The sequence below is a fragment of the Bubalus kerabau genome, chromosome 8 (assembly GCF_029407905.1).
Source record: "Bubalus kerabau isolate K-KA32 ecotype Philippines breed swamp buffalo chromosome 8, PCC_UOA_SB_1v2, whole genome shotgun sequence".
Taxonomy (NCBI): Eukaryota; Metazoa; Chordata; class Mammalia; order Artiodactyla; family Bovidae; genus Bubalus; species Bubalus kerabau.
In genome coordinates this window covers 10,246,897-10,273,803 of record NC_073631.1, presented here as the reverse complement: position 1 = coordinate 10,273,803, position 26,907 = coordinate 10,246,897, and the positions used below count along the sequence as shown (strand labels likewise).

At 46.1% G+C, this 26,907-nt stretch overlaps 1 protein-coding gene across 1 annotated transcript in view; it reads left to right on the top strand.

Moving 5' to 3' along the window:
* The window catches only part of ABCA13 (ATP binding cassette subfamily A member 13), a 409,559-nt gene that overhangs the window by 261,455 nt on the left and 121,197 nt on the right, over positions 1-26,907 (top strand). The window contains exons 48-51 of the mRNA XM_055589635.1: positions 76-194; positions 1,764-1,851; positions 7,876-7,984; positions 25,492-25,546. Coding sequence (XP_055445610.1) covers positions 76-194; positions 1,764-1,851; positions 7,876-7,984; positions 25,492-25,546 — 371 coding nt within the window. The remainder of the gene's footprint in view (positions 1-75; positions 195-1,763; positions 1,852-7,875; positions 7,985-25,491; positions 25,547-26,907) is intronic.

Here is a 26,907-nt window from a genome sequence, read left to right as displayed (position 1 = left end):
TACTTAAGTGGTATTGGGAAACCTGCATGTGGGTGTGAACGAGCTTCTACTTCCCATCTTTGGAAATGATTGCAGAAGTGCCCCAATGCGAGCACCAGGGCTCCCTACCTGACAAACCGCCTGGGCCACCGGCTTCTCAACCTCTCTGGCCTCCCCCTGGAGGAGTATTTGCTGGCGCCGACAGAAAAACCGAGGTGGGTTTGAAACCTCTGCTGTATCTTTCCTGTTCTCAGAGTTACTTAGGAAATCTGATCGTTTCAAATGCTGATGTTCTTCAATGCTCAGAAGTCTCCTGGTAACCTTGATACTCATAAAAATTCCGAAGCCGTGCTGCAGAACTTAATCAGATTCCTCCTGCTGACTTTCACTCCGGCCCTGGGGGGAGTGGGGGAGTCATGTTCATGGAGTGTCACCTGGGGGAAGCAGAAGCAGCTTGACTGCTTTAGAGGATAAGCCCTGAGACGTTCACAGCATAATGAGGGAAGCTCTCCATGGTATCCTAATGTCCCTCTTAAGAGATTTTGAGGAAAGCTTTTGTTCTGTGCTGCATTTCCTTGAGCCTGAGAGGGGGAATCTAGATGAGAGGATAGGGATGAGCTGCTCATTGCTTTAAATTACAATCATACTCACTATTCCATCAAATGTCCTGAGACCCACCCCCCAACACAAAAGCACCATTGTGTGGGGTGTCTGCGATGCCTAGAACATCCTCCCACCCCACCCTCAGGCCGTCTTTCCTTTTGATGCTTCCCGGACCATCTCTGGCCCCTGCTGCCCTCCGTTGTGCCTTTAAACACATCCAGGAATCTCTGATTTTTGAAGGTGGGCGCTTGTGTGCCCAGGACTTAGAATAGTATCTGGTATACAAAAGGCACTCAATCAATGAATGCTTGAGTCTCTGAAATGAATGATTGAGTTAAATTGAGCTGAGTGGGTATCTATCCTTATTCTTTTGCCCCAAATTTCTGCTCAAAATCCAGGCACAACAGCGGAAATTTGTTGTTTTAATCTCCTTTTATCCAGAGACTGGGAAACAAAGTTTTAGTATGTGTTTTTATTTATAATGTCCAATATTTTTAGAAGTTTCATAAGTGCTAAATATACTATATAACCCAAGGGATATGGAGAGAAAATTCACCCCACATCCCGGGAGAAACTCACAGAGCTATGTAAGAGATGAACTGGCAAAAAAGACAGTTAAGGCCCAGCATAGCAATCAACACAAGAAATGGAAATTAAGGTGTTGTGAGAACCCCAAAGAGAAGGCAATTCACCCCAGTTGAGGTAGCCAGGGATGCCTTCCTGCAGGACGCAGTGTATGCACAGAGAGTGAGAGAAGCGAGAGGAAGAAAACTGTTCAAAGCAGGCTGACTCAGGAGCAGGGCAGACCAAAGGGGACTGAAAGCTGATTTTAGGGGAGATGGCCATTAATGAGAACACCAGCAGGGCAGGCGAGCACAGCAAAGCCCTGCACGGGGCGTGTGTCCTAACACTGCAGGGCGTGCTGAGAGGCTCTACTCCAACGTGAGTGAGGAGTGGGTGATCTCATCCATCCCTGCTAAATAAGCTGTGCCCTCCTTGGATACCTGCCTGGGGCTGGGCCGCATCCCGCAGCAGGCTGACCCCGGGGGGCTGTGACCCAGAGCCTGGAAGTTCCACAGCCACTGTTTTACGGCCTCCGGTGTGGTGGGTGGGAGACACCCTCTGTTAGGAGGGCCCGGTGCTGCCTGGCGGAAGCTCTGACCTCTTGTTTACTTCCCCAGGCTCGGAGGATGGTCTTTTGGAGTACAAATCCCCAATCAAGTTCAAGACACAAATTCAAATATGTCAAAACCCCAAAATCTGGCAAAGGTACAGTCTTTCCTCTTTTCTTTTTTTTTTCTTGTTTTAGAAAGCATTCAGGGAAACTTGCTTTGTAAATATCTGTGGGTACAGGCGAAAGCAAACCAAATACCAGTGTTTGTTACCCGGAAACACAGCCAGTTGTATGTGAGCTTTCTCTTGAAAGAGAAAATGAGTCGTTTCCTTTAGACTATCTAGAAATATATGAAATAGGTCACTGTTTTTTGTAAAGATGGGAATTCACTTGATAGACCTAAAGCAAATAAGGAAAGTAATCTGCTTTTAAAGACGCTTATCGTCAGGGTAGGGCTTTCCAGGTGCCACAGGTGGTGAAGAATCTGCCTGTCAGTGCAGGAGACGGAAGACATGCAGGTTCTGTCCCTGGGTTGGGAAGATCCCTTGGAGGAGGGCATGGCAACCCACGGCAGTATTCTTGCTTGGAGAATCCCACGGACAGAGGAGCCTGGAGGGCTACCGTCCATAGGGTTGCAAAAGTCGGACACGACTGAAGGGACTTAGCCACAGCAGCAGCATCAGGATGACAGTGATCTTGATACATGCATTTATTGACCAAAAAGTTCATTTGGGTTTTTCCTGTAACATTCTGAACCAACTTTTGGGTCAACCCAAAAAATTCCTTTTCTTCCTGATGACTGGATGGACCCAGAGTGGTGAGCACCCCTGCCAGGGGTTGGATTTTTAAGCCCTCCAGGTCTGGCCCTATGAATGAGGAAAATGCCTTTGGCATTACCAAGAGTGGCCAGGAAAGACCCCTTACACCAGTACCACCCTTACCCCCTTAGCCACCAAGGAACTCAGAGGCAGGTAGTCAGGACAGGTTTCCCTAAGGAAAGAGCTTGGTACAACCTTAAGATGGGAAAGATTTGAAGCTCGCAGCCTCAGTGATTGGGGAAATAGTCTGGTTTTGGTCCTGATTTTGAGAGAAATTGGGAAAAGAGTAAGTCATGGGAGTGGTGTGTGTGTGTGTTAGTTGCTCAGTCGTGTCCGACTCTTTGCGACCCCATGGACTGTAGTTCTCCAGGCTCCGCTGTCCATGGGATTCTCCAGGCAAGAATACTGGAGCAGGTTACCTACTCCAGGGGATTTTCCTGTCCCACGGATCAAACCCATGTCTCTCGAGTCTCCTGCATTGGCAGCTGGATTCTTTACCGCTGAGCCACCTGGGAGTGGTATCTGCTTGTAAACCTGTCATATCACCGATGAAATGTCTCTGCCTTGTCATGGGGCCTTTCGTGGTTCATGGTGACATGGAAAAGCTTTTCAGGATCCAGGCTTATGCCTGTTGAAGGATTATTCACTGAAATAAGGTGCTTTACAGGTTTTTAACAATGTAATCCCTGGTGAAAATGTTAACATTCATACTTCACAATGTAATCACAAAGAAAAGTTTTAACAGTCGTATTTCACAATGTAATCCCTGATGAAAAGTTCTGGTCCCTGTGTAGACTGTTCAGACATCCCTCATTTCAGCTGAAGTTTGTTCAAATCTCTCTCACACTGCAGGCCACACACAGGGAAAGATTTATAGCTTAAGATCAAAAGATCAAGATTCATAGCTTGATAGAAAAATAATCTAAAATACCTTTGCTGGCTTTTTGAACACATGATGTGACTGTTATTAATAAACCCAGTTTGTAGGAGGAATCTGTCCATTTCCTCTGAGAACATTTTTTTTAAGTTTCTAATTTGTGTGAATACCAAGCCTCCTGCTGACAGTGGAGCATCCTGTCTGTGCTTCTAGGGTCTGGGGCAAGGCAGTCAAGGCTCTCCAGTTTCTCTGCTCCCGTGACAAGGGCTCAGCATCCTATGTCTCCCTGACACCTGCTCTTTTTCCTCCTTGTTTGTCTTCTGTATCGACATGTTTGAGCAGTGACTTCTGCAGCTTCTGATGTTGTTTGACATGGACTTTGCCATACTCAGGCGTGCAAGTATCCAGCCCTTTGGGGAGAGAGCCTCTTTTCAGGGAGCTCAATGATCGTGAGTCTGCATTGGACTCTAAACGGCATCTGGTGTCTCAAGTTCCTATAGCATTGTTGGTGGTTGATGTCATGTCAAATTTTTACATTAACCTCTTGGTAATTAACCACCAGCCTTTTACTTTGGCCTTTGGGGTACATTCATAAGACCACAGAGTTTACGATTTTCGCAGTCTTTTTGAGGAGAAAATGGAAAATTTGCATATGAATAGGCTTAATACTTAAAATTCATCATATTTTAGAATATCTCTCATGGAACCTTTATGAATGATTTCATTCACATCTTGAGTGTTCAGCTGGTTTAGTTAAACACCCTCTAGAAAGTATTTTGTTGTTGTTCAATTGCTAAGTTCTGTCCAACTCTTTGCGACCCCATGGACAGAGAGAGCCTCAAGGGCTAGTCCATGGGATTTCCCGGGCAAGATAACTAGAGTGGGTTGTCATTTCCTTCTCCATGGGATCTTCCGATCCGGCAATAAAACCCACATCTCCTGCATTGGCAGGTGGATTCTTTACCTCTTAGCCACCAGGGAGACCCTCTAGAATGTATACATTTCAGTTAAAAAAGCTAAATACACTCCCCTCTTGGTGTTTGGCGTTCATTCTGTTCTTTTCTCGTGTATACTTTTACGCATTTGAATATCCATCCAGAGATTTTTTTTTTCCTTATAGTAACTTAGTTGCCTCTCTGAGGAACTGTTCTTGGGGATTCTGATATGAAAGGTCTGTTTTGAGGTGTCATGATGTGTTCCTAAAAGGAGGTTAATTTCCTCCTTCAGCTGTTGGATTTATTGATCCTGTCTTAGAGACCAGCAGGGAAGGAAGTCCCACAACTTATTTAAGATCATTATGAAGCATCTGGAGAAGGCAATGGCACCCCACTCCAGTACTCTTGCTTGGGAGACCCCATGGATGGAGGAGCCTGGTGGGCTGCGGTCCATGGGGTCCCTGGGAGTTGGGCATGACTGAGTGACTTCACTTTCACTTTTCACTTTTATGCATTGGAGAAGGAAATGGCAACCCACTCCAGTATTCTTGCCTGGAGAATCCCAGGGACAGAGGAGCCTAGTGGGCTGCTGTCTATGGGGTCGCACAGAGTCAGACACGACTGAAGCGACTTAGCAGCAGCAGCAGCAGCATGAAGCATCTATCGCTTACTTAAAAGAATTTATAAAATTTCTCCCAAGCAAAAGCTAGTTTGTATAGAACTGAAATGACGTTCAAATTGTTCCTTGGAACTCTGTATGTTGTCATCTGTCCCAAAAGTGATGCCAGGGTCGTCAGGACCATCAGCAGCTGGCCATCATGGAGCTGGGTGGGGCTTTGGGGGGCTGCGCTCTGCACAGAATGCTGGGTTTCCCTCCAGTGGGGAGGCTCCCTGACTGGATCCCACCCAGTCCCCTGGCACTGTCTCTGTGGCTGTGTTTTCAGTACCTAGACTCAGGCTAACAGAGAAGCTCCTCAATGGCCCCCTGCCTGCAAAGAGCAGGGCTGGAGCCCTCAGGGGCCAGCATGACAGCACCCTCTGCCCTTTGGCCTGGCTCTGTTGATGAACCCTGGCGTCTCATCATCTCACTGAAGTCCTCAGGCTGCATTGTGGCTCCTATTAGGACAAGTTGCACCCTCTATGGTTAACGAGCATTTTGGGATGTCAGGGTCCTCAGAGTTATACCCCTTAGGTCCCTGGAAGCCCCTCTGTCCCCTGAGAGGGTCACTGGGCACCACCCCTCCCTCAGCAAGCATCACCAAGTTTCATGGCCACGCCTATGACTTGGTCTTGATCATGAGGCATCCCTCTTGACCTTTGGCTTGGAGACTGTGTCCCTGAGTGGGGAGGTTTGTCAGCTGCTGGTTTCAACTGGGATGATGGTGGAGACCCAGTCCTGGTGGTTGCCTGGGGCACCGCGGTGACAACAGAGGCACAGGGGCTGAGCCCAGGTCAGAGACCCACAGCCACGGGCAGAGGAGAAACGGAGCATGAACTTGACCCAACACAGAAGCTGAAGCCGATGGGAGGGGTGGGCGAGATGCCCAGGCTCTGGGGTACCCCGCCCCCACCATAGCTACCCCACTTTGGTTTCTGTGTTTTTGTACACTGTGTGTATTTTTTTAATACAGTTCCCTGTGCTGTACAGTAAATCCTTGTTGCTGTTTTATTTTAATCAATCACTTAATTTTTAAAGATCAAAAAAATTTTTTTACCAAACCATGAGGCAGGTGGGATCCTAATTCTCTAACCAAGGATCGAATCCGAGGCCCCACACTGGATGTGCGGTGTCTTGGCCGCTGGACCACTATGGAATTTCCATGTACAGTGTCATTTCTGAGCTGAGAAAAATGTCACCCTGCTTTTAAAACAAAATTTCAAACAAACTAATTTGAAGGCTCCATGTCTAGGGCAGAGAACACCCTTGGCTTTCATGTTTTTTTCCTCCAGTTAAGCAGTTAATGGAGCCAAGACTGGTGGTGGGGGGAGAAGCCCGTGGACTGTAGTTCCTGTCCACAGCAGAGGTTTTCTACTGTATGTCCTTTAACTACTTTAGTGGTCTTGCATTTTGCGTCATTGTATCCAGACGCATAGGTAGTCCCTGTATGTTAGCACATCTGCAGGTGTGTGTGTTTGAGGGTGGGGGTGGTGAGAGGTGGACTGGGGGCATCCTGCAGGGACTGGGGTCACTGTATTGGGTATAGAACGGGGGCAGATACCCTCTGGTAAGTGATCTCAGTCCAGGGCAGGGCGGGCTGCCCTGTGAAGGGAACCCATGCTTTCCCCCACTTTTCAGAATCCTGTGTCTGAATTACACCCATTTGTGAGTCTGTGGATTTTTCTGTTACCAGTCTCAGATCCACTTGAGCACAGCCGAGGGCATCAACAGGTTGTCCTGGGTCTGTGGATAGTCGGTCTTGAGCAGAATTTCTTCCTTCTTGGCATTGGAAAGAGTGACTGCTAAGGGTTTCCCTGAACCTAAGAAACTATTTGAAGATGGGGGTGTGTAAAGGCAGCTGCTGTGACAGAGGGCAGGGTTCTGCCTCCTTCATCACCCAGGGAGGTGGGCTTCCTAAGAAAGGGTTGGGCCACTGTCCTGCAGAGAAAGGCATGTTCATGAGCTGTCACTGGATACTTAGCTCCCCCTGTGAACTCAGGACCCTGGTGGAGACAACTGGTCACCCTGTGATGGGGTTGGGGAGGGGAATGGGTTGGAAGCCCAGGGACCTGAGATTTGGCCTGAACTTTGCAGACACTGTGAGAACCTGTACAGCTTCCTCTGAGTAGAAACCAGCGAGGGAGCAGCTGTAATTCCACAAAGAAGATTGTCACAAAAGACAGTGTCATCTAGAGAAATGAACTTGAATTAGGGTCAAAATTTGCTGGTTGATTCATTATCTCTTAAAGACACTCACCAGCATTCCACTGAGTACATTAAAATTTTTTTCATTAAAATATCAATATTGTGAGATATAGATATACTGATGGTTCAATTAGTATTTTTTATGCTACTCCTTATTTCAATTTTAATAACATTGTCTGTCTCCCGTTTTCTCCTTCACCTTCCTCCTGTCTGATGGGCCTGCTGCTTTATTCTCCATGCTCAGCAAATGTTCACTTCAATTTATTTTGAGGAATAATGTTCCACATTCAGTTATTAATTTGAGAGTCATCATTTTTTTCTTATCATTTCTGTGCTTTTAATTTGCAGGTCAGATTTCATTAGCTTACCAATGGAGAAAGAAAAAAAAATAAAAGGGCTTAGGTTCCTTTTTTTTTGCTGTGAGAATATAATTATAGAGCAACACTCACATTTGTTCTGGGGAAAATTAATCTATTTTTAGCTATAAATTATATGCTGGAGATAAATATAAAATTAGCAGGCTGGAATTCACTGCTCACTGTCAGCCATGCGGGACCAATACACGGAGGCCTGTGTTCAGGTGCTGGAGAAGCAAATTTACACGTGTTCCTTGTATGTGAGAACAGCTTATGAATAGACTTAAGAACTAATTTCAGGAGGGCCATTAAGTTATCTTTCTCTTTTAGGTGTGGTACAACCAGAAAGGCTTCCACTCCCTGCCTTCCTACCTAAATCATCTCAACAATCTTATTTTGTGGAGGCACTTACCCCCAACCGCAGACTGGAGACAGTATGGTAATGTTATTCTGTGTGCATTTTCTAATTCACTACTTTCCAAAGACAGTGTTGTTAAATGGGAAAGAATCAGAAAAAGTTGTGAGCAGAAATGTGAAAAGAGATGCGAAGTTTCTATTTGGCAGCCAATCTGTGTAGAAGCACGTACACATTGAGAGGCTGTGGTGGGTTTTGTGTCTGTGTGTCCTTCAGTGTCTTTACCTGTGAAGTTGTGACCTCAGCTATGAGATGACAGGAGTTGAAGGTGGCTAGAGAGCTCAGTCCCAGTGACTTAGCATCCTCCAGAAGCAAGAGTAATTGCTCTGTCTAAAGACACTATTGTGTGGTCCAGGTCACCACTGCTGATGGGAAGGTGCTCATTGCTTACCATAATTTACTTTATGCTGAGCCCTCCACTCATCAGGCACCTGTGTTGACTGTGAATTCACTCCCTGTGCTTTCTTCTTTTGGTAAATGACACGGGTCCATTTCTGGAACCCAGAGTGGATTTATTGGCTTAAGGGGATGTTATATGCTTCACTTGAGTAGTTTATCAAATTCATTCAGTTCTTTGAAAAAAAAAAAAAAAAGGAAGCATGCAAGCAGATGTATAAATACCAGCAGGTCATAGCTGTCATTATTTATTTACAGGATTTTTTTGAAGCATTAATTCACATAGAAATAAATGTTAAACCATTTCCCCAGTATGCCATGACTTTATTCCAAATTCATTCTGCTGTATTTGTTTTCCCCTCTCCACCAATTTTCAAAATAAAACAGGTTTAATTATTCTGTGGCACTGCAATTGTTTTGGGATGGCAGTGCATATAATATAAAAATGTGTATGCCCAAGTGAAGTAATAAAGAATATAGAGTGCTATGGATGAGGGATAGCAGAGTGGTGTTTATTGTGTCTGAAATGTACTATGGGCATTAGATATTTTTATATCCATGGTCCCATTTAGTGTTTGTGTTAATTTGGTAAGGTGGGTGGCATTTGCCTCTTTCACTGTTTAAAAAACTGAGATTCAGAGGAATCACCCATTACCTGCTTGTTGAGTGATGGGGCCACAGTTCGGTTCCAGGTACAGCTGATAACACAGCCTTTGCCTTTCTGTTGCAACAAACTGAGAGGGTGCTTCTAATAGGCACAAATGGAACATGCTTCATGGAGGGGAACATGCTTCATGGAGGGGAACATGTTTCATGGAACATGCTTCACGAAGGGGAACATGCTTCATGGAACATGCTTCATGGAGGGGAGCATGCTTCATGGAGGGGAGCATGCTTCATGGAACATGCTTCATGAAGGGGAACATGCTTCATGGAACATGCTTCATGGAGGGGAACACGCTTCATGGAACATGCTTCATGAAGGGGAACATGCTTCATGAAGGGGAACATGCTTCATGGAGGGGAACATGTTTCATGGAACATACTTCATGAAGGGGAACATGCTTCTTGGAGGGGAACATGCTTCATGGAACATGCTTCATGGAGGGGAACGTGTTTCATAGAACATGATTCATGAAGGGGAACATGCTTCATGGAACATCCTTCATGGAAGGGAAAATGCTTCATGGGGGGAGCATGCTTCATGGAACATGCTTCATGAAGGGGAACATGCTTCCTGGAGGGGAACGTGTTTCATGGGATATGCTTCATGGAGGGGATCATGCTTCATGGAGGAGAGCATGCTTCACGGAACATGCTTCATGGAGGGGAGTGTGCTTCATGGAACATGCTTCATGGAGGGGAGTGTGCTTCATGGAACATGCTTCATGGAGGGGAGCGTGCTTCATGGAACATGCTTCATGGAGGAGGTCACTAACACCGGACCTGGAACATGAGCAAAAGTGTGACTGATGTCAGGATGCTACCATGGGTACTAGTGGTGGTGATGTGAGAGAAGTCAGAGCATCTGCTCAAGTTCCTGGAGGAAGTTCCAGTTGACCTCATCCCGAGGGCGAGTGTACAGGAGGAGCACTGTTGATCTGTCTGAGAGGGCCCCTGAGGCCAGCTTCTGCTTGCCCTTCACTGACAGGGGAGGATGATGGCCTTTATGCGGTGGGCAGCTGAAAGGCTTGGTCTGTATCTGAGAATGAGGATGACAGGATCCCAGGAGTGTGTCAGGAAGAATAATCTGAAGCCACGTGGTAAAGGGAGGGGCCCTGGCTGCTGCCACGTGCCCTGCTGGAAGGATGCTGCTCCCAACTTAGGAGTGACCCAGGTAAGGCCAGGACGCCTCAAGGCAAACAGGTGAAAATTATCAGCTTCAAAGAGGTGGGAGGAAATGTTGAGCCTTTGGAGAAGGGAACAGGAAGAAAAATTAAGAATTTGACACCAGGACATTTAGAGGAAGAGCTTATAGGATTAAAATATAAATCTGAGCTTTTAGTAATGAATGATGTAGTGGTCAGTACTGATGACCTGGGAATGATTCAGGAGAAAGAGACAGAGTAAGGGATTTATACAAGTTCACAGGTGGTGGGTTCATGTCACATGTCAGGTGAAAATACATGCGCAGCAGGATTCAGACAGCTGGAGAGATAAGGTCAGGAGAGGGCTTGTAAATAAAAACCATTTAGCCCAAACTGATGTGGAGACAGGAAAGTCGGGATGAGAGAGGGTGGGAGCGGGAAGGAGGCAGAGGGGCTGTGGCCCCTGAGGTGAGAGATCTTGGCACAGAGTCCAGAGAAAGGTAGCGTGTCAGGAAGAGCAGGAAAAAAAATCACCCAGTATTCCAGCATCTCCAGGAAAATGGGTGTGCGGTGCATTGGCTGGTGGCTTCTGTGAAGCTAGACATGGGTACTTGTGGAGATGGAATCAGAGGGAAGGAGGGTGGTGAGAGAGGCCTTTTCAGGAATTTAGGAGGCCAGATGGATAAACTCTGTGGGAGGTTGGCTGTGAGGAAGGATGAGCAGGGAATGTGTGTATGTGTGTGTGTGTGTGTGTGTGTGCATGTGTGTGCGTGTGCATATGTGTGTGTGTGTGTGTGTGTGTGTGCAGCTGCATGTAACATAAGCAGCGATTGGGCCTGGGGACAGTGTGACTAGCCCGCAGGCATCCGCGGATTGTGTCTTCTCCGCCCTGTTTTCTGGGGTCCCAGGCCTGCCTGGTGAGAGGGTCAGCTGAGAAGCGACCACTGGTAGTAGACTTTCTGTTCCTTTGTTGTAAGGTTCTGTTGACTTGAAGAAGACATTTATTATCAGCTACTGGCAACTTCTTGAGCAGTATGTTATCTGTGTCACATCCCAGTTCCTCGTGGTGTGAGTACGTGGTCCTTGTGGGAAGGAAGGTCTGTGCAGTGAATTGGGAGCACAGTCCCTTGGGAGAATGTGTGGGGACCTGTCATAGCTGACCATTGATTAAGGACTCTGATGAGCAGGGCTCTGCACAGAAGCCCCTCCTCACACCCCTGGCTGTCTGTCTGTCTGCGATGGACAGACGGCAAGCTGTTAGCTTAGCCATTATGATGACTCAAGAGCTCATGGGCCGTGGGACTCAGGCAGGGCCATGTAAGCGGAGCCTGAGTCCTGAGCCCAGCAGAACCGGGAACCTGATCAGTGGGTATCTTGACAACAACCGCTGATGAGCCACTCTGCATACGACATACCTGCTTCTCGTCTCCAAGGCCCTGGGTCCTGGCACACCTGGACATCCCTGCCTTCAGTGGAGGAGCTTTCTGAGCCCTGACCTAGCCTGGCCACCCTGCTGTGCCCCAGCAAATTTGCAGCTTGTCAGGGCCCCCCTGATTTTAAGCGTGAAACTCAATGTAAAGCAGGTGACTAGCCTCGCCCAGCACCTGGAGTCATCGTTAGATGACTGGCAGGCTGGTGGCGGTCTAGATGAGTAGATGTGTTCATGCATGGACTCTGCAGGGAGGCTCTTCCTCCCACGTGAATCCACGTGTCCTGCTCGGTGACTGCCTACAATGGCCTGGACAGCTGTGGGTTCTGGGCAGAGCCCTGCAGCCAGGGAGGCGGCAGGCGTGGATGCGGCCTCAGTTCATCTGAGGAGTGGGGGTTGCAGAATGCAGCAACTCAGAGGCTTTGTTCGCATGTCAATAGGATAGTCACGTGGTAAAGTCAGACCCCGGGAGACAGTGAGGGACAGGGAGGCCTGGCGTGCTGCAGTCCATGGGGTCGCAAAGAGTCAGACACAACTTGGCAACTGAACAGCAACAACAGCAAGGTCATGTGATGATGTTTTTCTGGGTTCCGAGGGAAGTTAGAAGTCAGTTGAGGCCAAGTCCCCCCAGAGTGGACAGCTTCTTCCTGTGCCTCCCACCATCGGTCCATCTCTCTGCCCTTGGGATCCTGAATATTCTCAGGATCTGCACCACCTGCCCCTGTGTCAGCCTCTTGGGCGAGTCCCTGGACTCCTACTTGCCCCCAACCCCACAGCCTCATGTCCTCTAAGTGCCCACGTCACCCACAGAATCAGTCCTTCAGATCACACACCCACCCGCCTTCCTGTATCTCCTGTAATCAAATAAAATAGACTCTTCCCTACAACCTGAGGCACCCCACTTCTGGCCAGACCGCCCCTCTTGACTCTCTTTCTTCTGCATTCCTCTCTGCCATGCCCCTCCCTTCTTTCTTCTTGGTTCTTGAGAAGCCTGACTGTTTGTCATACCCTCCTGGATGAAATAATAATAAAACCTTCAAACCCAAACCCAGCTTCAGTCCTGCTTGCCCATCGCCGGCACCTCACTCCCCCTTCATGTTGCGCACACGTCTGCATGCCCCCGGCCCCAGTCTGGGTGCTCCCCTTGGAAAGTATTTTTGTTGAGATTCCACTGACAGTGATTCAAGAGTAAAGACATGGTTAAGATGCTGACGCTTTGCTGGGGGAAGCGTTTCTAAAGCGGTGAGGTTGTCCTGGCCCCGTGTTCAGGCATCAGTGCCTGTGTTTCCTCCCACGTCAAAGGCTGCCTTCTAGTCTGCTGCTGACCTGTCACTGCGCCCCGTTCCTGCCATGCTCCCCTCCTACCCTCCCAGTGGCCAGCACATCACCCCACTGACCTGCTGCCCCTTCGGGCTTGGTTTCTGCTCAGCCTCTGTCCAGGGCACCTCTTACACTCTTCTTCATCTGAAAAATTTCTGCTCAACTTTCTACATTAAACACAAACAAACAAACAAAAAACCATATTGAGATACGTTTGACATATGGAAAATTGTAAACACAATATAGACACCTTGATGAGTTTGGGGTAAGTATACACCCTGAAACCATCATCATGGTCAGGCCCCTAACGTTACCTTTGCCTGCCTTCTGTCCCACACATCTGTCTGTCCATCTGTCTATTTCCCTCTATCTCTGTACTGTCACTCTGTGGTGGCTCAGATGGTAAGGAATCTGCCTGCAGTGCTAGAGACCTGGGTTCAATCCCTGGTCAGGAAGGTCCCCTGGAGAAGGGAATGGCTACCCACTCCAGTATTCCTGCCTGGAGAATTCTGTGAATATTCATTGGAAAGACTTATGCTGAAGCTGAAGCTCCAATACTTTGGCCACCTGATGTGAAGAGCTGACTCATTAGAAAAGACCCTGATGCTGGGAAAGATTGAGGGCAGGAGGAGAAGGGGACGACAAAGGATGAGATGGCTGGATGGAATCATTGACTCAGTGGACATGAGTTTGAGCAAACTCCAGATGATAGTGAAGGACAGGGAAGCCTGGCATGCTGTGGTCCTGGGGGTCACAAAGAGTTGGACATGACTTAGCAACTGAACAACTACAGCAATCTATTATCTATCTATCTATCCCTCTATTATCTGTCAATCTATTTTGTGATTAAAAAACATAAAATCAATCCTTTTAGTGGATTTGTAAATACACAGTACAGTGCCTTAAACCCTAGGCTCTGCACAGAGGTCTAAGACTTACCGCTTGTATAATTAAAACTTTACCTTTGACAACACCCCCCATCTCCCCTTCCTCCAGCACTTGATAACTACTATTCTGTTCTCTGCTTCTAGGAGTTGAACTAGTTTAGAATTTTCATGTAAGTGGGATCATGTAGTATTTGTTCTTCTGAGTCTGACCTGATTAATTCAAGGAAACAATAAAATGAAAAGGCACTTTATGGAATGGGAGAAAATATTTGCAGACCATATAGCCCATTGACTTAATATCCAATATATATAACACCTTTGACTCAATAACGAAATAAATAAACAACTTGAATAAGAAGTGGGCAGAAGACTGAACAGATGTTTTTTAAAGAAGACACGCAAACGGCCACATGGGCTGAACTGAGGGCACCTGGCTGAGTCATACTTCGGTTACTGCGGCAGGGAGACAGACAGAGGGTGAGTGGGAGCCACAGTCAAGAGCTCCCCCCTTGCCTCCTCTCTGAACTCAGAGTTGCTCGGACATCGCTGCCCGGCACGACGGACACCTGTGCTGGGGGCAGGAAGTATGGTTCTGGGTCAGGAGCCGGAAGGAGCATGTCCCTTCCTCCCACCCCACCTCCTCCGCTCCATACTCCACTTTCTGAATCCCCCTTGGAGGGGACAGTTTACAAAGGTGCTGTCAACCCCAGGGAGGGGAAGGTGACTGGGGCAGGGCGCACGTGGGAGCGATGATGTGCCCGCAGGTGGGGGTGAGATGAGCCTATGAGCAGGAGGGAAGCAGATTATGGTTTCTCTGGGTTACTTTTTTTTTTTTTTTAACACAATACAATTTTAGTTACGATAAGAGTGAGCCTCTCTACTCACAGGATTGTTTTAAGAATCAAAGTAATTCCTACATAAGAGGGTTTGGGGGAAACCACGCAGCCAAACAATTCCAGTTGCTAGTATTTTTCAGGAGGAAGTAATGAGCATATAATTTCAGAATTATCTTTAAAGCTATGCTTGCATAATGGTTTAAAATAGTTTTAAAAAATTATAGCAACATACATACCTCCAAGCAGGAATTTGATATAGTGGAATAGTGTAGAGAGACAATAGGTATCTATGTATAACACACACACACACACACACACACACACACACACAGATTCAGAAATATTAATGGTGGCTTTTTCTCTGAGTAGATGAATCACAGAATGTTTAAAATTTTCTGTCTCATACAGTAAGTTATGAATTTTCTCCCATGTATGTATAACTCTTAAAAAAGAGACTGCTTGGAAAAAAAATTAGTGTTTCACAGTAAAAACAGCAGTTAGATAGCTCTCCCCAGAATTTTTATCCTTAAAAATTTCACTGTTCAAAGCCTAGAATGGAACAGTAAATACAAGGCCTTTTCCTCAGAGTGATCAGAAGGAAAATATGTTTAGCAGAGTTTCCTCCCTATGTTCCTTTTGATGGAATAAGATGCACATCCCCTAGGAATAAACCCCTGAGTCCTGGTGAGAGAGCCCAGGCCTGAGAACAGGAGGTCAGCTCAGATCGGTCCAGCAGAGTTTCTGCACAAAGAGATGTCAGGTGTCAGGAACTGGTCGTCAGCACTGGCCTTCAATTTGTTCGGAGATATTTGAGAGAGAAAATCCGGTCTCACCCAAGCGGAGGTGACGAGCTCCCTATGCTGAAAGGGCCGTAGGCACTGAGATGTCAGGACCAGCCCCTGGCCTCATCAAAGAGGAGTCAGAACAAAAGACAAAACCAGCTGTCAAACCCAGCACGGGGTGAGGGACCTGCCCCATGTCTCATGGAAGGAAGACACCGCACACACTGAGAAGGGGTTATCAAGGGAGCATCTTAGGATGAGCTCACGTCCGCACAGATCCAGGCAGATGTGTGAACTCATGAAACAGAGGGGAAAAGGTGCAGGAAAGCCAGCCCAAGTTGCAGGGCTGGGGCAGAAGACTGCTGAGATGCGGATGGTGACATACATTTTCACTGGATGCAGAGTCACTGTATTGATTGCAAGACTTCCTGTCCCACGTACAGTCTCCTCAGAGCACAGAGGGAGAGGATGATGTCATTAAACTGATGATGAGGAGGAGGAGAGCTATTTGGATTAGGTAGAGAAAGAAAACAGACAAATAATAATTAAAGTAACAAAGAATGATGAGAGAAGAAAACGTGCATCAGAACAAGACAGCATGACTTTGGACAAACAAGGGGATTGCCATGAATCAAGCAATATTCCCAAACTGGAAATTATGAGATAGAAATTATTGATAAAAAAAAACTGATGATTTTTCTAAAGTTCAAAGCTAAAGAACAGTTTCTTTTACAAAGCTGTGACAGATTACTTTTGAAGTGATACAAATAAGATCGGCTTCTGACTTTCAAAAATTTCCTTTGAGACCTGCTCTTGTACTCGGGGATTATTTAGAAGTATGTTATTTAAATTCTAGTCTTCTGGAATTTTCCTGTTACCTTTCTGTCATTGACTTTTTGTTTGGGTCATCATAGTTAGAGAACACACTCTGCATATTAATGATTTTATGTTGGCTGAGGTTTGTTTTATGGTTCAGGTGTGGTTTATCTTGGTGAAGTTTCCATGGGGGATGGAAAAAAATGAGTATTCTGCTGTTGTTGGGTGGAGTGTTCTATATATATCGATTAGGTTTTACTGCCTGTTTTTGTGGCTGAGTTCATCGATACACTTGCTGATTTTCTGTCTGGTAGTTCTGTCATATGCTGAGTGGAGTGCACTGAAGTTCCCAAATATAATTGTGGATTTGTCTGTTTCTCCTTTCCACTGTGCCAATTTCCACTTCATGTATTTTGAAGCTCTGATGGTTGAAGCTACATAGTTATGTGTTCTGGGTGGACTAATTCATTTGTCACTGTGTAGCATTCCTCATCGTTGCTATAATTTTACCTGCTGTTAAGTCTACTTTAATTGATATTAATACAAATTTTCCTGCTTTTTAAAATTAATATTTGCACAATATATCTTTTTTGTCCTTTTATTTCTAGCCTATTTCATTATATCTGAAGTGAATTTTGTGTAGACAGAGTATAGTTGGATCTTATTTTTTAATCTACTCTTACCAGTCTCTGCCATTGAATTGGCATATTGAGACCATTTATATTGAATGGATTTACATTTTGATTCTGACCCTTTATTATTTGTTTTCTTTCTTCTGTTTTCTTTTTCATTCCTTCCTGTGAAGTATGGAACAGTTTTTGGGATTCTGTCTGGTTTAGCTGTCATATTTTGAGTATCTCCCCTGATCTAGTTTTCCTAGTGATTCTCGGTGTTACAGTGTACACGGGTGACTAACTGGTTTCAGCATTTGCCACTTTGCTGTGTAGAAACATGCCTTGAACTTAGGCCCCTTAGGTCTCTCCATTCGTAAATTTTAACAGTCTTAAGTATTTACTTATAACTGAGCGCCATCTTATATCCTGTTCAAACTATTGCTTATGTCACAAACTGTGACTTGAGAAACTCATGTGACAAAGGCCAGTCTGCTATGTTTATCTCCATTTTTAACACATCCTGATGTTGTTCTGTCACTTCATGGGAAATAGATGGGGAAACAGTGTCAGACTTTATTTTTTGGGACTCCAAAATCACTACAGATGGTGACTGCAGCCATGAAATTAAAAGACGCTCACTCCTTGGAAGGAAAGTGATGACCAACCTAGATAGCATATTAAAAAGCAGAGACATTACTTTGCCAACAAAGGTCCGTCTAGTCAAGGCTATGGTTTTTCCTGTGGTCATGTGTGGATGTGAGAGTTGGACTGTGAAGAAGGCTGAGCGCCGAAGAGTTGATGCTTTTGAACTGTGGTGTTGGAGAAGTCTCTTGAGAGTCCCTTGGACTGCAAAGAGATCCAACCAGTCCATTCTGAAGGAGATCAGCCCTGGGATTTCTTTGGAAGGACTGATGCTAAAGCTGAAACTCCAATACTTTGGCCACCTCATGCGAAGAGTTGACCCATTGGAAAAGACTCTGATGCTGGGAGGGATTGGGGGCAGGAGGAGAAGGGGACGCCAGAGGATGAGATGGCTGGATGGCATCACCAACTTGATGGACATGAGTTTGAGTGAAGTCCGGGAGTTGGTGATAGACAGGGAGACCTGGCGTGCTGCAATACATGGGATTGCAAAGAGTCGGACACGACTGAGCAACTGAACTGAACTGAACTGAACTGATGTTGTTCTTTCCTTTTAGAAGTTCTAAGTCTTCTTCTGCTATGATTTCCCTTTTGTTTAGAAGACTGGCTTTTGCTATTTTAGAGTGTAGGTTTCAGTTCAGTTCAGTTCAGTCGTTTAATCGTGTCCAGCTCATTGTGACCCCATGGACTACAGCACGCCAGGCTTCCCTGTCCTTCACCAACTCCCAGAGCTTGCTCAAACTAATGTCGATCGAGTCGGTGATGTCATCCAACCATCTCATCCTCTGTCGTCCCCTTCTCTTCTCACCTTCAATCTTTCCCAGCATCAGGGTCTTTTCTAATGAGTCAGTTCTTGACATCAGGTGGCCAGAATATTGGAATTTCAGCTTCAGCATCAGCCCTTCCAATGAATATTCAGGACTGATTTCCTTTAGGATGGACTGCTTGGATCTCCTTGCAGTCTCTCAAGGGACTCTCAAGAGTCTTCTCCAACACCACAGTTCAGAAACATCAATTCTTCGGTGCTCAGCTTTGTTTCTAGTCAAACTCTCACATCCATACACGACTACTGGAAAAACCATAGCCTTGACTAGATGGACTTTTGTTGGCAAAGTAATGTCTCTGCTTTTTAATATGCTATCTAGGTTGGTCATAGCTTTTCTTCTAAGGAGCAAGCATCTTTTAATTTCATGGCTGCAGTCACCATCTGCAGTGATTTTGGAGCCAAAAAAAAAAAAAAAGGGGGGGGGTCTGTCACTGTTTCCATTGTTTCCCCATCTGTTTGCCATAAAGTGATGGGACTGGATGCCATGATCTTTGTTTTCTGAATGTTGAGCTTTAAGCCAACTTTTTCACTCTCCTTTTTCACTTTCATCAAGAAGCTCATTAGTTCTTGTCTGCTTTCTGCCATAATGGTGGTGTCATCTGTGTATCAGAGATTATTGATACATGGAATAACAGACTGGTTCCAAACTGGGAAAGGAGTACGTCAAGGATGTGTATTGTCATTCTGCTTATTTAACTTATATGCAGAGTACATCATGTGAAATGCCAGGCTGGATGAAGCACAAGCTGGAATCAAGATTTCTGGGAGAAATATCAGTCACCTCAGATAAGCAGAAAGGTTTACTAATGGCAAATTCTCTTTTCTATCCACTGAGAATGTTTTAATTTCTCCTTCATTCTTGAAATATATTTTCTTTGAATATATAACTCATGGCTGTCAATTAGAAAAGAAAATTTTGCACTTGAAAGATATGCCAATTTCTTTTGGATACCATGGTTCCAAATGAGGAATCCACTGTATTTTGAGTTTGTGTTAACCATCCCTTTCTCTGGCTGATTTTAAGACCTTATAAAATTATCTTTAATTTTTGGAAATTTAATTATAATACATTGTGGCATGGATTTATTTGTGTTTTCCTGTTTGGGATTCACTGAAGTTTAATTTAGGATTAGCTCTGGACTTTGTAGGTTTACATCTTCTGCCAGTGTAGCAAAGTTTTCAGCCATTATGTCTTCAAGTGCTTTTTCAGTCCCTCTCTTTTCTTCTTGGACGATGATAATAAGAATGTCAGGTCTTGTGTTATTTTTCCATAGGTTCCTTAGTTTCTGGGATTTATTTTCTTTGTTTTAGCTTGGGTAAGTTCTGTTGTTCATCCTCTAACTCACTGATTCTATCATTCTATTTCCACCCAACTGTTGAGTATATCTAGTACATTTTTAAAAATTTCTGTTACTTTCAGTTTTAGAATTCCCACATGATTATTTTTATCACTGCTATATATATTTTTTTTTACTGATACACTAAAATATTTTTACATTTAAAGAGAATTCACAATTACACGTTGAAACACCTTTATGATCTGTGTTGTCAGATAATTCTCACATCCTGACTCATCTCAGTGTTGGTGTCTGTTCATTGTCTTTTCTCTTTCAAGTTGTGATTATTCTGGTTCTTGTTACGAAGGATATTCTAAATTGAATCCTAGACATTTTGCATGCCAAATTATTAGATTATGAATCCAATGAAGTGGTTTTGTTTTGTTTTTAAGCAGGCAGTCCTTGTTGAAATCTAGGCTGAGAACGAGGTAGATAATGTATGTTGAACCTACCCCTGGGCCCTGCAACAGATCTGCCTTGTTTCAGAGGGTGGGCTCAGATATACTGAGCCTGGTGAATAAGGCACCAACATGCACTGTCTCATTGCTCCCAAGTGAGGGTTTAAGTTCATCTCCCAGAGGACCCTTGGCACTCCAAGTGCCCCACCTCACAGCCCCCTTAGTCTCAGTGGTGCCGGTGGGATGGAGGCGTGGCCCCTGAAGGGCTGTAGGGTGGGACTGAGCGTGGTGGTGAAGCGGGGCACTGGCAGCCCTGCCCCACGTGGCCACGTTGTCTGGTGCCCCAGGTGGATGGGGGCTGGGCTTCCTGCTGCCTCACCGTGCCCCGCCTCCCTCAGTCAGTCTCACTGGCCAGTGGGAAAAGGCTCAGCTCACTTTTGAACGCTGGCAGGGGATCCATGGTGCCAGCTGTCTCTACAGGTAGGAGGGGATCCACTTCCAGTTGGGACCTGCTGTAAGGCAGTTTTCCTAGAGACTTTTGGCTGGAATGGCGGGTGGAGTAGATATTGCCAGGAGGGTTTTCTTTCACTGGGCCACACTTTTCTGACTTGCTGGCTTCTTGGAGCCAGCACAGACAGAATGTCTTTCCCTGTTGGCTGTATCCATTTGGAATTAGCAATTGTCTGGATGTGTGGGGGCAGTGAGTAAAGCAGGGGACACGCAGTGTCCTTCCCTGTGTCCTCAGATCCTGTTCCTGCCTGTCAGAGTGTTCTCTGAGTTCTGTTGTGTGATGGCCAAGGGTTTGTGGTCTCACAAGGGAGTGGAGGAGCCACAATTTGATTTCTGAGTCTGACCACAGTCTCCAAGGCAGCAGGTCCTGTAACGCTGCCTATAGAACATGGTGGGAAAAAGCCAAGCACCCAAACTCCTGCTCAGTGGTAAAGAATCCACTTGCAATGCAGGAGACCTGGGTTCAGTCCCTCGGTTGGGAAGATCCCCTGGAGAAGGGAATGGCCACCCACTTCAGTCTTCTTGCTGGGAGAATCCCATGGACAGAGGAGCCTGGCGGGCTACAGTCCACGGGGTCGCAAAGAGTTGGACACGAGTGAACTGTTAACACTTTCACCAAACTCCATACATTGTGAAAGTGTTGCTTGTAAAGTAAAGAGACCACAGAAATACCCTTCTGTGGGATGTAGCTCAGAAACATATCATCAATATTCCTAGGGAAAACGAATGCCCAAAGACAGCCATGTAAGGCATTCATCAGGAGTAATATCACAAAAATATTGAATCCATAGAGTGAATAAAATTATTTGGTGAACATCGATTCTAGTGAAGCACATAGATTATGCACATGTTTGCATGCATGTAGCAAAAAATTGTTTTTGGAGAATCCCAGGGACGGGGGAACCTGGTGGGCTGCCGTCTATGGGGTCGCACAGAGTCGGACACGACTGAAGCGACTTAGCAGCAGCAGCAGCAGAAGCAGCAGCAGCAGCAGCAAAAAATTAATTGAAGGTCATGAATGATCCATGAAATAGAAGATACCTAAAGTGAAATATAATTTAATAATAATGTGTGTATGGACAAAACCTTGGACATTTTGAAATAATTAATATCAAAATGCAAATAGTATTTAATTCTGGTTGGTTTGGGGTTGGATTATGGTTTAATTTTACTATCTCCCCTATTCTTTATCTAAAATCTTTTTATGATTGGCATCTACTACTCAGTAAGCATAATAATTAATCTTACTATTGATAACAAAATCTTTTTTTCCAGAAGAGATTAAGAGAAAGAAGAGACAGAGAGAAAGCCATCAAAATGCCTTCTAGTCAGAAAAGTTCATACATTTCTCTTACTACTCTGTCAGATTAAATAAACTCTTCCATCTCTCATAGTGAATTAATTAAAAGAACAAAACTTTTGCCTATGAGTTGATGCCAAATCCAGTCTTTTCCTTAGGTGTAGATGTTTACAGACATCTGGGCATTAGTACTTGCAAAGATAAGTTTTACAGAAGAAATGAACCCAAAAGTGACTGCTTGAATTGGAGACAAGTTAAGTACTTTGCTATTGTAATGAATATTGGACAAAAGCACAGATGTGCATTTTTACAAATGACAGATATACAGACTCTGGAAACCATAGAAGACGTGGTCTAATGAAAAGACTAAAAACTAATTTTATACATTTGTACATTGCCATGGGCCAATTCTTAGAAAAGCTGGACTATAAATGGCAAGAATAATCAAAGAAAAATCAGGCAAGTGTATTCAAAATGTACTTTTTGAAACATTGTTTCTGAAAGCCTTTGGAAGAGAGATGTGAGTGGTTTCCTTTCATCCTGTGCAGTGCTGGAACCATGGTCCTTCTCGAGGAGCCTGGGCCTTTCCCTCATAATCAGCTCCAAGTTGTTGCCTAAGCGCAGCTCTGAGTACATGTGATGTGACGGAAACAAAACCCAGTTACAGGGCTTGCTGTTGCAGTTCCATGGTTCCTACAGCAAGGGCATCACAGGCTGTAAATGCAGACAGTGGATGAGCTGGGTTCCAGGTAGTCAGGATTGTGGCTGTCACTCGCCTACTGATTGTGTTTGGCCTTAGGTGGCTCAGATGGTAAAGAATCTGTCTACAATGCAGGAGACCCAGGTTCAATCCCTGGATCAGGAAGATATTCTGGAGAAGGGAAAGGCAACCCACTCCAGTGTTCTTGCCTGGAAAATTCTATGGACAGAGGAGCCTGGCAGGCTACAATCCATGGGGTCACAAAAGAGTCAGACATGACTTTCTCTTAGAGAGGCCACTGGAGCCTCCTCCACCTCAGTTTCCTCCCTCCTCTCAAGCCTCCTCTCAACTCTGCAGCTTCTGAGTGGCTGGCTACAGCCACTCCATCATGTTAGAGAATTCACTAGAAGCTCACAGAACTCAGGGAAGCCCTGGCCCTACAATCACAGTGTTATTCTGTTACAAAGACTGCAATTCGGAAAAGCCAACCAAACACAAGATGCTGAAGACACAACCTCCTGCCTCAGAAGTCAGGCTGACCCACAGTTTCAACCCTCTAGTCACATGCTTTTTTATCTCTTCTGAATCTACCTCCTTGGACTAACTTCTAGAACATTGTAGACCGAGTCCATCTTCTGTGCTCATGACAATCCTCTAGCCACCTGAAGGCATTTTCAGGCTCCCTCTTGCTCCAGGGGTTATTTTCAGGTTAGACAAGTCCAGTGTTCTCCCGTGTCACTAAAATAAAATATTTTCCAAGCTGCTCGTCAGCGAGCTGCATTTTTCTAGATGTTTTCTCGTCTAGAATGTGCTATTCATCCATGTAGCCCTGAGTGTTGCATGGCATTGCCAATGCCTGGTGGGACCCTTGCCAGATTTTGGCTGGATCTGCATGTTTTGAGCACAGTCCTCAGTCCCTTAGCTGCTGGGCCACCTCTCAACAGTGCTGGTAGATGCTGGGCCACTTGTCAGGTGACTCAGCACCTGCAGGAGCCAGAGCTGGAGGATACCTAAGGAGGGGGAAGAGCCTTGTTCCGGCAAAGAAAGACAGAAAAGGGGGCGTCAGTGGTCCCGATAGGCAAGTGGTCGAGAGCAGCAGAGTTGGCTCATGGCAGATGTGTATGTACATCAGGTCTAGGGGCTGGGAAACCCACTCCAGGCGTTTGGTACACAGGCTGAGAGTCTGTGGGAGAGCACCCAGACAACATTAATTTAGAGTCCAGAAATGGTTCTGGAAAGCTGGACCAGTAGCTCCCACTGTTCTCTCTGCTGTGAAGCTGTTGCTTTGGTGGTGGCTGAGCCCAGGGTGGGAGGAGAGAAGCCTGGAGTGGGAAGGAGGCACGGGGGTGGACAGGGATCAGGGTGCCTGGTGGCGGGGCTGGTGGGACCCTGGCTTCTGTCGTCTCTTCTGGCACCAAGCTCTTTAATTATGTTTACTTCTGCCCCATGTGTTTCCATAAATATTTGGCATGCTGTCATAAGAGAGTGCAAAATACAGATCACTGGCTAGAGCCACCAGAGGAGGAGACGTGTAGGGGAGCTGGGTGAGATGGGGCAAGGATGCAGTGATGAGCTCCATGTGCAGCTGCGCCTCAGCTCTGCACCTCTGAGATGACCAGTCAGAACAGGAAAAGGGGTTGGTCTTTATCGTTGACAGTAAGACGAGATGCCTGCTGCCCTGGAGTTCTTCTGGATACAACACTGATGGAGTTTGCTGGGGTGGGGAGCACACATGGATGTCTCAAAAGCCTTCATGATGAAATCCTGTTTTTTAAAAAATAATTTTATTTTTAATTGGAGGGTAATTACTTTACAATATTATTATGGTTTCTGCCATACATCTCCATGCATCAGCCCTAGGTACACACGAACCTATTGATACTTTTGAACTGTGGTGTTGGAGAAGACTCTTGAGAGTCCCTTGGACTGTAAGGAGATCCAGCCAGTCCATCCTAAAGGAGATCAGTCCTGAATATTCATTGGAAGGACTGATGCTGAAGCTGAAACTCCAATACTTTGGCCACCTGATGCAAAGAACTGACTCATTTGAAAAGACCCTGATGCTGGGAATGATTGAAGGCAGGAAGAGAAGGGGATGACAGAGGATGAGATGGTTGGATGGCATCACTGACTCGATGGATATGAGTTTGAGCAAGCTCTGGGAGTTGCTGAAAGACAGGGAAGCCTGGTGTGCTGCAGTCCATGGGGTCGCAAAGAGTCAGACACGACTGAGACTCAGCGACTGAATTGAATTGAACTAATACACGAACCTAGAGTCTATCAAGGAGAGTGAAGTCAGAAAGAGACAAATATTGCATATTAACGCATATATATGGAGTCTATAAAGATGGTACAGATGATGAAGTCCTTTTAATCGACAAGTTGATGGCAAGTTCTCCATATTAGCTACTGTGGTTACAGCAATTAAAAGCCTCAAAAAGCTAACAAAGCAAAAAACAAAACAATCCCCAAAGCAAAGCTGGGCCAGTGGAGTGTTTCCGTTTTCTGTCTAGACTTGGCTTGATTTGGAGGAGAAGTTTTGAGTATTTCAGTGGTTTCCATGAAGGAATGCCCTTGGTGTATTGCTGTTTGGTCTTCCTGAGCCTGGCTCCCCACAGTAAACCACGGGTAACACATTACCCAGGCCACAGTGACGGACAGTCTGTCGCTGTGACGTGTTAGCACTGAGGCTAGCATGTAGTGCAGATGTGTTCAGTACCTGGGGGTGGTTTCTGGGAGCAGTGGCTGCAGAAGTTCCAGTGCACGCTGGTTGACCTGCTGGCTGCGACTCGCCGTTCTCCAGGTGGAGGGACTGGCCCTGGCCAGGTGGGCAGGCAGCACTGGGCACGGTGCCTCGGGTGGCGAGCAGGGGGGCTGTCCCTGGACCGCAGGCAGGGCTCTCTCACTCATTTTCAACTTGTCTTTCATAGGAATCACGCTCTACAGCCACCCGTATGGAGGGGCCTTACTGAACGAGGACAAGATGTGAGTTGAAGGAACAGAGGGAGGGCTGGCTAAGGAAGAGCATCTTGGGGTTGGTAGGGGTGCTTCTCATCCCTCTTCTCATCCGTGAGTGATGCTGGCAGATGCACTGAGTGGAGCAAGACTTGGGCGTTGAGTGCAAAGCGTGCGGACAGGGATGAGTGAAGGAGGATGTGCATCGGCTGAGTCTAAAAGGGATGCACGTGTTGTACGGCTGAGTTCCAGGTGGAAGTTGTTCTGAGGGGATGGTTCACCAGAGCCCATGGGACCCAACATCTTCTTCAAGTGAAGATTGTAAGCACTGTGTTTACTGAGGTCACCATAGCGACGCGTCTTGATGTTTCCCGCGAGTCTTTCCTCGCTGTCCGCATGGAGATGGTGCTAGTGAGCCCCTTTATGTACAGACCCGAGAGTCTCCTCCTCCCCGTCTCCCTTCTCTGCCACACAGGGAGCAAACCTTTAGTGAAAAATGGGTGATAAGAAAAAGTATTATTTATGCACTTCCTGTGACTGACCAGACGGGGTGGGAGGACATCAATCTGCCTGATGGGCGAACCCCCTCACGTCCTGAACATGGCAGGTGGTCCTAACGTTTGCACGTGGACTCTTGGGGTCCTCTCTTTACCTGACGCCTGCCCCGGATTCTAGGCGTGGGTCTGTCAATTTTGGTTATACAGTAAGATGTGATGGACGGTTTGAGCTGAGCCATTCAGCTGGGCTGTGACCATCCCCGAGGAGGAGGCGGCGATGGACCAGAGGTGTTAGTGATGCTCCAGTTAAAAATGGCCCAGAAAGCACAGTGTGTGTCATTGCCAAGCACCACCATCTATGCAGAGCTTCAGTGCTTTGAGAGCTTAGATTGCGAGGTGGGCTGATCGCCTCCCTGTCCCCATGGGAGCTGCTGTCCAGCGAGGTAGCCCCAAGTGGGCAGAGGGCACAGCTCAGCATGCAGGCCAGGCAGTAGGGGCCATCCGTTTTACCTGAGCGCAGACTCAGTGTCATGTCAAGGCTCTGAGTGGGCAGACGGGCACCTGCGGGAAACCTTCACTCTCCTCTGTGTCCTCTGGATGCTGGGAGCTGTAACCCAGGCCTGGAAAGGTCATCAAGGGGATTTAGTAAGAGAATCCACACCCTTAGCCAATATGCCGGCTGGTCCGGTTTATTTATTTATTTTTTTTCCTTTGAGGAGAGAGATATATATATTCACAGTGTAGGCAGAGCTCACTGGCTATTCGAAAAGTAAATGAATGAATCTGCATTTTTAATTTTTACCTCACTTTCTTACAGTAAAATAAAATCCATATGAAACAAACACTTAAAAGTAAAACTTTAAGATAATGAAAGAAAATGTCTGAATATTTTTG